This window comes from Chiloscyllium plagiosum, chromosome 14 (genome assembly GCF_004010195.1).
Source record: "Chiloscyllium plagiosum isolate BGI_BamShark_2017 chromosome 14, ASM401019v2, whole genome shotgun sequence".
Classification (NCBI taxonomy): domain Eukaryota; kingdom Metazoa; phylum Chordata; class Chondrichthyes; order Orectolobiformes; family Hemiscylliidae; genus Chiloscyllium; species Chiloscyllium plagiosum.
In genome coordinates this window covers 7,009,555-7,020,471 of record NC_057723.1, presented here as the reverse complement: position 1 = coordinate 7,020,471, position 10,917 = coordinate 7,009,555, and the positions used below count along the sequence as shown (strand labels likewise).

General features: G+C 45.8%; 1 protein-coding gene across 1 annotated transcript in view; it reads left to right on the top strand.

The window, feature by feature from the left end:
- LOC122556446 (myozenin-2) overlaps window positions 1-10,917 on the top strand; it is a 40,653-nt gene that overhangs the window by 28,475 nt on the left and 1,261 nt on the right. Inside the window, exons 3-5 of the mRNA XM_043703097.1 lie at window positions 374-537; window positions 3,727-3,904; window positions 6,754-6,937. Of these exons, the coding sequence (XP_043559032.1) occupies window positions 374-537; window positions 3,727-3,904; window positions 6,754-6,937 (526 nt within the window). The remainder of the gene's footprint in view (window positions 1-373; window positions 538-3,726; window positions 3,905-6,753; window positions 6,938-10,917) is intronic.

The window sequence follows — 10,917 nt, the reverse complement described above, 5'->3', positions numbered from 1 at the left end:
TATGCTTTCCTTTATTGGTCAGAGTATTGAGTACAGGTGTTGGGAGGTCATGTTGTGATTGTACAGGACATTGGTTAGGCCACTGTTGGAATATTGTGTGCAATTCTGGTCTCCTTCCTATCGGAAAGATTTTGTGAAACTTGAAAAGGTTCAGAAAAGATTTACAAGTATGTGGCCAGGGTTGGAGGATTTGAGGTAAAGGGAGAGGCTGAACAGGCTGGGGCTGTTTTTCCTGGAGCGTCAGAGACTGAGGGGTGACCTCACAGAGGTTTACAAAATTACAATGCCTCACATGCATTGACTCTGTCCCTGTACATTTCCTGGTATTTTGTTTTCTTTCCCACCCCCACTCCCCTCTCCCCCCGACATGAAGAGGTGCCTCACCTGGATCTGGGGAAGAAAGTCAGTGTTCCTCAGGATGTGATGATGGAGGAGCTCGCGCTACTTGCCAACAAAGGCTCAAAGATGTTCCACATGCGGCAGAAGAGGGTTGACAAGTTCACCGTGGAAGGGACCCCGGGAGCTCAGGCTCAGGTGGTGAGTACAATGGAGCTGCTAATGCAAGTATTAACCCCCTTCCATCATGCCAACTGGGGTGGCACAGTAAAGCTTCCGTAATGTTGAATTCCGTCCAATTCTGAGGGAGGTCGCTGGGGCTGGACAGATAGCCATTGGAAAGAATGGAACTGACAGTCTCTTGATGGGGGTTAGTCTTTATTGTTATGATCCCCGTGGGCAACGATAATTTTTAGAAAGACATTCGTATTTCCAATAGCTGACTCAAAGTATCACCTGTCAAAGAGTGTGGCGCTGAGAAAGCACAGCAGGTCAGGCAACATCCGAGGAGCAGGAGAATCAACGTTTAGGGCAAAAGCCCTTCATCCTGAACACAATCATAAACAGCGGGTTTATAGGAATGTTATATTTTAGGTTTGTGTCTTTAATTTAGGGTTGGACAGAGGAATGAAACGAGGAATGCGGCCTTCCCTGAATTCTGCCTGACAACAAGTCGGAGTGATTTGGATTTTAAAGATTAAGGGGAGGGGAGGGAGGAGGACAATGTAGATTGTTTTACTGGCAAGAAGCTACAGGATATTATGCACACTTGTGAAAAAATGACCAGGACTTAGAAATGCCAGCTCTTGCGGAAGCACCAATATAAATGTCAGCTCCTGATGAAGGGCTTATGCAAAAAATGTCGACTCTCCTGCTCCACGGATGCTGCCTGACCTGCTGTGCTTTTCCAACACCACACTTTTTGACTCTGATCTCCAGCATCTGCAGTCCTTTCTCCATGAAGGATCGCATGTCAAGATTCCAAGTTTTAAGACTATTACTGCAATAAGGCAACCAAAACCAATGTTCCACTGTTAAAGCAACGGAATATCTCACTCTAAGGTTGTATTTTTCTGAAGGGAACATTTCATTCTCCAGAATGAGGGTTTCTGGGGGCTTGCTTTGTTATTCACCAACCAGCTAATTCCTCAACTAACTCTCACAGAGATCTCTTCCTGTACCCAAATTTAGGTGAGCCTTTCAGACTTGTTCAAAACCTACAAATACTTACACTTCTGAGCTCTGTGTCTCCCACACACATTTTATTTGTTGATCAACAAGACCAGCATTTTCCCTGCTTAAGCTGCCTCTATCTTTCCCTGCTATCTCTTTTCTGCTACCCCTCTCTCCCTTTACCTCTCTCTCTCGTTACTTCTGTCAGTTTCTTGCAGACTGCCTGTATCTGTGAGATTCAATGATATTTAAGGAAAATCGTAACCTGATCCTATATTTGCTTCCTGTGAACTCTTAAAACTCATCTCCATGGTGGCATGAATCACATGGATCTCGTATCCAGGTAGAAATGTTAATCATCCTTTCTTCATACTACCCAAACTCCATTCTTCTGGAATTAAACAGATAACATAAGGTGTAATCATTTACAAAAGCTGGCATTTCTAAGTCCTGGTCATTTTTTTACAAGTGTGCATAATATCTTGTAGCTTCTTGCCAGTAAAACAGTCTACATTGTCCACCTCCCACCCCACCCCTAAATCACTCTGAGTTGTCGTCAGGCAGAATTCAGGGAAGGCTGCATTCCTCAGTTCATTCCTCTGTCCAACCCTATATTAAAGACACAAACCTAAAGTATAACATTCTTATAAATACTGTGTTCGTAACACTGGGCATCAGCAAAGTACCTACTTTTACAATGAAATTCATCTGTAACTGAATTACCACAGTTTTAATCTGTGCAGACAAATCTCCTCGACTGTGCTCCCTTCGAGGTATTTCCACCCAAACCTGTGCTTTCATCTTCACAGAGTTCCATCCAAACAACAAAAAATCCAAAAGTTCATATTTTTTTCTCGTGCACTGCGTAGGTCTACACAGAAACAATTGGACACAGCACAGCCAAACTCAACTGATACCAGATGTATGAAGAATTCTAGAGTTTGATAGCCTTTCAAGACCTTTTTTTTAAAAAAATAACACATTTATCGGTGCTTCCACTAAACTGAACCAAAGTGCTCAGTCTGGGTGCAACTGAAATGTTTTTGGGTCCATAACTTCCCAGTGTTCACAGATTGGACTGAGAAGTTGGATTTGCCTCTGCTCTGTGTCATAATGAAAGACAAATAGCAGGGGGCAGAGGGTGAGAGTTTGCCCCCAGCAGGGTGTCTGACAAGATGCAGTGGGCTTGCGTTATCCTTCACAACATAAAAAGAATAGATGCAGCTGTTGCAGTGTGGAAGCATCCAACATAGAATTACTGCAGCTCACTATATAATGTATAAATGTCATAGTCACAGGCATAGCAGTGTCTAGGCTAACACTGAGCTGTTAGATAACAGCTGAATGGCACGGTGGCTCAGTGGTTAGCACTGCTGCTTCACAGTGCCAGGGACCTGGGTTCAATTCCAGCCTCAGGCAATCATCTGTACAGAGTTTGCACATTCTCCCCGTTTCTGCATGAGTTTTCTCCCACAGTCCAAAGACATGGAGGTGAGGTGGATTGGCCATGCTGAATTGTGCAGGCTATGTGGATTGGCCATGGGAAATGTGGAGTTATTTAGATAGAATGGGGGAGGCGGAATCTGACTGGGATGCTCTTCAGAGGGTTAATACAGACTCAATGGGCTGAACAGTCTCTTTCTGCACTGTGAGGATCTTATGACTCATTGAAACACGTACTAGGAAATTGTAGGCCGGTCAGTGATCTTGAGACAAACAAAATTGCAGATGCTGGATTTCAAGGTAGACAGGCAGGAGGCTGGAAGAACACAGCAAGCCAGGTAGCATCAGGAGGTGGAGAACTCAACGTTTCAGGTGTAACCCTTCTTCAGGACTGGGTGTGGGTGTGGGTGTGGGGGAGCTGTAGATAAAGGGGGTAGTGGGGGGGTGGTGGGAGCAGGGTGGTGAGGTAGGGCTAGGTGAACACAGGTAGAGGGTACAACCTGGTTGGCCAATGGGAAGAATGAATCTGATTGGTGGTTGGGAGGGGAGTTGGGAGAAGGGGAAGGGGAAGGGGAAGAGGGGAGGGAGGTTATTTGAAATATGACAGAGCAGAATCAAAAGGCTGAATGGCCTCCAAGTGTTCCAATGTTCATCTGAATCAAGCCAGTGTTGAGTTACTATTTCTGGTTTGGTTCCGGGCTGCTGCGACGCGACGCAGCTCACAAAACCATTGATTAAGCCTCCAGGATCTGATACTGTCCTCCTCCTGTGCAGAATGTCAATGGAACAGTCCCTCAGGAGGAGGGAGGGAAGGAAAACTACAGGTCGGAAATCTATATCACAAAAGCTGGCTCGAAAGGGGCTGGGCCAGCCGTTGCCCCGAAACCCTTTGGAAAACTGTCTGCAGCCAAGAACATCAAGGTCATTCTGAACCCCAGCATCATCGCCCCTGGTAAGTGTCTCCCTAATGGTGCCATCGAAAGGAAGGATTCTACTTTCTGGTTTTATCTGACCTTTAACATCTAACCTCTGCTCCGTCACTGTCTTGCCTGGTTTTGCTGCCACTTTCTGATAGCAATTGCACAGGCCTGGGGCCCTTTTCTCTTGAAAAGAGATGGGTGGCGGGACCGATAGAGGTCATTAAAATCACAACGGGATTCCAAGGGTTAAACATGACAAAGGTGCTTCCAGGTGCTCCCATAAAGATGAGATAGTGACTACTATCAGACTGATTCCTGAGGTGACAGGACTGACATGTGAAGAGAGACATGATCAGTTAGAACTAAATTCACTGCACTTTGGAAGAATGAGGTGTCTCTCAGAAAAGCCGATAAAATTCTAACGGGACTAGACAGGGTCAGTGCAAGAAAGATGGTTCCAATAACCAGAGAGTTCAGAGCCAGGGGTTACAGTCTAAGGATACAGGGTAGGACTGAGGTGAAAGGGTTCAGAAAGGATTTACAAGGATGTTGCCAGGGTCAGAGGGTTTGAGCTGTAGGGAGAGGTTGAAAAGGCTGGGGCTGTTTTCCCTGGCGTATTGGAAGCTGAGGGGTGACCTTATAGAGGTTTATAAAATCATGAGGAGCATGTATAGGATAAATAGGTGATGTCTTTTTCCATGGGGTGGGGGAGTCCAAACTAGAGGGTTTAAGGTGAAAGGGGAAAGAGTTAAAAGGGACGTAAGGGGCAAGTTTTTCACACAGAGGGTGGTGCATGTATGGAATGAGCTGCCAGAGGGAGTGGTGGAGGCTGGTACAATGACAACATTTAAAAGGCATCTGGATGGGTATATGAATAGGAAGGATTTAGAGGGGTATGGACCAAGTACTGGCAAATGGGACTTGATTAGTTTCGGATATCTGGTCGGCATGGTTGAGTTGGACAGAAGGGCCTGTTTCAGTGCTGTACGTCTCTATGACCCTATGAGGAGAAATGTCTTCACCCAGAGAGTGGGGAGCCTGTTGGATTCTCTGCCACAGAACGTGGTTGAGCCCAGAACATTGAATGTTTTCAAGAAAGAGTTAGATACAGTCCTTAGGGCTAAAGGGATCAAAGGGGATGGGGAACAGTGGATGAGTTGGATGATCAGCCATGGTCACATTGGATGGTACAGCAAGCCTCAGGATCAAATGTCCTACGCAGCTCCTATTTTCTACGTTTCTATGTTTAAAATGTTTAAAATTCAAGACAGACCACAAGAGGGAGAAAAGAATAGCGGCAGGAGTAGGCCATTCAGCCGTTTGGGCCTGTTCTGCCACCCAACTAGACCAGAGTTGGTCTTTTACCCTGATAGATCTTCAGTACATCACTACCTTAGAGAATCCTCCATAGGTGTCTGGAGTAAGGAGTTCCAAAGATTCGCCACCCTCTCAGGGAAAAACAAAATCCTCATTACAGTCTGAAATTGTTTCCCTTTAAGGTCAGATTGAATGTCCTCTTCCATGTGCAGGCACATCAAGGAATTGGGAAGGTGAATGTATGTTAACATTCAAGGGGATTTGAATGCTAACAGGAGTAAAGTAGATTACTGCTGTATAGTATCTTAGTGAGGTCTCACCTCGAGCATCAGCACCTTATCTGGAGAAAAGACATGGACAGTTTAATAGAGGTTCTTCAGATTAATCCTTGGCAGGACATCTTGTGAGAACAGTGGGCCCCTTGAAATGAACGCTAACATACTGTCTGCTTTCTTCATTGTGCAATGTGCTTACTTATTAGCGTTGAATGAATGTGGGCATGTGCTCTGTAGAGATGTGAAGATGGGGAGTTGATCTCATTGAAACTTCAAACATTTTTGCAGGTCATGACTGGGTGAGAGTAGATAGGATCTCCCTCTGGCTGGTGACTCTAGGGGACACTGTCTCTCAATAAGGAATAAGGTCATTTACAACTGAGATGAGGAGCAAACTTCTGGGGCTAATGAATCTTTAATATTTTCCTCCCCAATGGGTCACAGAAGCTCAATCATTGAGAAAACTCAAGATAGAAGTCGATTAATAACAGTAAGGGATATGATGATATTGATGCGATGAATAACCTCCTCCTGTTTTTGAGTTCCTGTGTCTGTCCTGGTTCTAGACCCTCTGACACAGGAGAAATTACCCTTATTTGCCCTGTCACGATGTCAGAGCTACACTGCACCCTGTAGAAGTGGATGAGCTGGTGTTGGAGGAGTATGAAATATAACCACTAGCTGTCGGGCTGAATGGCCTCAGGCTGGTCTGTCCACACAACGTGAGCAACTAACCTTCAAATAAACATTGGTCACTTACAGCAAACATAGAAAAACTGACAGCTCTATATAATTGAACTGAAACTTTTGTTCTCCGAGGTCATAGGTCAATGGAAGTAATGATGTAGAACATTCCCTCAGAACCTTGCACAGCATCTTCAACGTGAATCAGACAGAAATCAATCTCCAAGGCAAATGCTGAGATATCAGATGATCAAACGCTTGGTCACAGACTAATGGGGGGGCGGGGGGATAGGAAAATGGAGAGGGACATTCACAGCAGTCTTGCCAAATGTTGCAGCAGGCTTGAGGGGTCAAATGGCCTGCTGTTGATCTTAACTCTTCTGTTTAAAGAGACAGAAGAGGCGGTGAGGTTTAAAGAGGGAATCCCAAGGTTAAAGATGAATTAGCTGAAGGTGCAGTTGCCAACGGCGGAGTGAATAAAGCTGGGGATGATCGAGAGGTCAAACTGGAGAAACTGGTGAGTCTCGGAGGGTTGGAAGTTGCAGGCAGGGTGGGGCGAGGCGGTAAAGGAACATGATTTCATTTCTCTGTTTCCTTGATGTCAGGTTATTCCGGGCCTTTGAAGGAAATTCCACCTGAGAAGTTCAACATCACAGCCATTCCCAAGTCATACCAATCACCCTGGGCTGAAGCACTGTTGGATCAACCTGATCTCTTGGAATCCATGGTTAACCAGCTTCCAGAGGTTCCAGTTAAAGCTCAATCAGAGACCTACAGGTGCTTCAACAGGTAAACACTACTCAGCACCACAAACCAAGACTTGGTGTCAGTCACACACACCTGTAAACCCTTCCTGAGTCATCTCTTCCCCTTGTATTATCCTTATTCATTCACGGAATATGGGCATCTCTGACTGGCCCAGCATTTATTGCCCATCCCTAATTGCCCAGAGGGCAGTTAGGAGTCAACCATGTTGCTGTGGGTCTGGAGTCACATGTAGGCCAGACTGGGTAAGGCCGGCAGTTTCCTTCCCTAAAGGACATTAGTGACCCAGGTGAGGATTTACAACAATCATTTCATGGTCATTTTTAATTCCAGACTTTATTTATTGAATTCAAATTCCATCACCTGCACCATGTTAGAATTTGAACTCAGCTCTCCAGAAAATTTCTTTACTCTCTGGGTTAATATGCTGGCAATAATGCCACTGGGCCACTGTCTCCTCCTTCATTGCCACCCCTTTGAGGTGTGGATGGCCCTACATAGAACATAGAACAATACAGCACAGAACAGGCCCTTTGGCCCTCGATGTTGCGCCGACCTGTGAACTATTCTCAGCTCGTTCCCCAACACTATCTCAAAATCATCCATGTGCTTATCCAAGGATTGTTTAAATCTCCCTAATGTGCCTAAGTTGACTACGTTAGCAGGGAGGGCATTCCATGCCCTTACCACTCTCTGAGTAAAGAACCTGCCTCTGACATCTGTCTTAAATCTTCCACCCTCAATTTGTAGTTATGCCCCCTCGCACACGCTGACATCATCATCCTAGGAAAAAGACTTTCACTGTCTACCCTACCTAACCCTCTGACCATCTTATATGTCTCTATCAAATCCCCTCTTAGCCTTCTTCTCTCCAATGACAACAGGTTCAAGTCTCTCAGCCTTTCCTCATAAGACCTTCCCTCCAGACCAGGCAACATCCTGGAAAATCTCCTCTGCACCCTTTCCAATGCTTTCACAGCCTTCCCAAAATATGGAGGCCAGAACTGTACACAATATTCCAAGTGTGAACACACCAGCGTTTTGTATAATTGAAGCATGATATTGCAGTTCCGGAACTCAATCCCACGTTCCGTTGGGAATGAATGCTGGGCTAACTCTCCCAGCGTCTGCACTGAGGGAGTGCTGCACTGTTGGAAACGCCTTCTTTGAGGTGAATCACGAAACTGAGGCCCATATCTTTTCTCTCAGATGGCATTACATGTTCCTCATGTTTCAGGTCCAGTAATTATCCATCAACCAACATCACTGAAACAAGCGACCTGGTCGTTACCTTTCCTGGGGGCATGCCATTACCAACATTTATCATTATGAGTGCCAGACATCTCAAAGCACACTATGGCCAATGAAACACTTTCTGAAGATTGGTCATTGTTACAAACTGCAAACGTCAAACTGAAGACTGAGGTAAACAGACATATCATCAGCCAGAGAGCTTCGGAATTCTCTGGTACGGAAAGCAATTGAAGCCAAATTTTGATTGCAGTAATGGCTCCTAAATGATTCAGTTCCTTCTCCGACGGCAGTGCCTCCATGTTCTAGATACGCCAGCCCTTGGAACAAACATTGTTTCAGCCCTTTCCAATCCCTTCAGAATATTGTATGTCTCAATAAACCAAACCCCATTTTTCTAAACTCCAATGAACCTTAGAATCATAGAATCCCTTCGGTGTGGAAGCAGTCCTTTCGGCCCATCGAGTCCACACTGACTTTCTGAAGAACGTCCCACCCAGCTCCACCCCCACCCCCACCCCCACCCTATCCCTGTAATCTTGCATTTCCCATGGCTAACCCACCTAGCCTGCACATTCCAAACATTAAGGGCAATTTTGCACGGCCATATTTGCTTGGCTTCTCATCGCTGGCTTATTGCCTCATTACAGGGATCGATCTAGTCCACATGTACTGAGTAAGTCCTTCCTTAGACACAGAGACCACAAAAGCACGTGTGCCAGGCCAGTGTTCATCCATCAGTCACCACCACCACCACCACTGGCCAAGTGTTTGTCACATAAATTCACCCACATCCCTGAGGACAGACAGCTATGATGTACACACCATTAACCAGCATACACTCCTGTTTGACCCCTATGAAGCTTTGGTGCTTCAGGCAGATGGGAAAGGTACAAATGCAAACACTGTACACACACCTGAGCAATATTTAAAACTGGGGCTTATTTTGGGACAGAGATGATATCACTGTCCTGCAATGCAGTGAATATCTGATCCGAGTCAGACTGTGCCCACCAACATTAACCCATGCAATAAATAGAATGCTGCGTCATTAATAATATATTAGTAGAACTCACTGCCTCCAGGGGAAACAGCAGAGAGCAAGTGCATCCTAAACCAGGCTCTGAGCCCACTGAAATGCTCACAAACTGGCCTGACCCCAGACTGCTGGCAGTTTGAGGGAAGGGCTGAAGGGTGACTTTATAGAGGTTTATAAAATCATGATGGGCATGGATAGGGTGAATAGTCAAGGTCTTTTCCCTGGGGGGTGGGGGAGTCCAGAACTAGAGAGCAACTTTTTCTCACAGAGGGTGGTACATATATAGAATGAGCTGCCAGAGGAAGTGGTGGAGGCTGGTATAATTACAACATTTAAAAGGCATCTAGATGGGTATATGAATAGGAAGGGTTTAGAGGGAGGTGGGCCAAGTGCTGGCAAATGGGCCTTAGTTCAAAGGGCAGAATGGCCTACTCCTGCACCTATTGTCTCTTGTCTATTGTTAGGTTGGGATATCTGGTTGGCATGGATGAGTTGAACTGAAGAGTCTGTTTCTGTGCTGTACATCTCCGTGACTCTTTGACTAAGCAATTTGTTCAGAACCTGCTTGAAAGCGATCCCCAGCCAAAATTTTAAAATGTGCATCTTATAGGAAAGATTGGCTCGAAATCCTGAGAGGATAGAAACTATGATATAAACTCCAGTTCCCTCTTCCTTTTCCATCAGGATTGACATTAGACATTTTCCTCATGCATTACATTGCACCTCAAACGGCCAGTGATTAGGATAAACAAGTTGCACTGATATCACATCTGTAACATCACAGATTATCACAAATAGTATTTGCCACCTCATTCTCAAGGAGACACTGACACCTGAGTGGCCAAATGTTTGGTGGAAGAGAGGGATTTGAATTAATGCCTTGAGGGGGAACAGTGCAGAGTGGAGATGGTTTTGGGAGGGACTATGGGCTCTCGGTAGCATAGCTATGAATAGTTAAAATTGAGGAGATTCAAAGGGGGGAAACAGAAGATCCCACAAATTGTGGACTGGATGAGATTATGGAGATGTAGACACAGACATTGACCTGTACTGACAAGCAGGGACAAATACATTTAGGATTCATTTCTAAACAGCCTGGGTCACTTCACCCCACAAAGACTCTCTGTTCCACTTTCTCAATTCAGTAGCAGCCCTGGCTCAGTGGACAGAAATATAATCACTGAGTCAGCACTGCACAGACACACATTCGCAACACAGAGAGTGCTGCACTGAGGGAGCACTGCACTGTCGGAGGGTCAAAACTGAGTGAGTACTGCACTGTCAGAGAGTCAGTACTGAGTGAGTACTGCATTGTTAGAGGGTCAATACTGAGTGAGTGCTGCACTGCCACAAACTGAGTACTGAGGGACCGCTGCACTGTCAGAGGGTCAGTACTAAGGGAGTGCCGCACTGTCAGAGAGTCAGTGCTGAGGGAGTGCTGAACTGTCGGAAGGTCAGGACTGAGGGAGTGCTGCACCGTCAGAGGATCAGTAATGAGGGAGTGCTGCATTGTCAGTGACAGTACTGAGGGAGTGCCGCACTGTCAGAGGGTCAGTACTGAAGGAGTGCCGCACTGTTAGAACTTCATCCCTTGGGAATGCTTCCTGGTCAGAGTCAGTATGGAGAGAGCAGTGCACTGTCACAGGTAGCATGGTCCCAAGAGTGTGACACTGGCTGAGTGTGGTACTGTCGGAGGAGTACTGAGTGAGCCCTG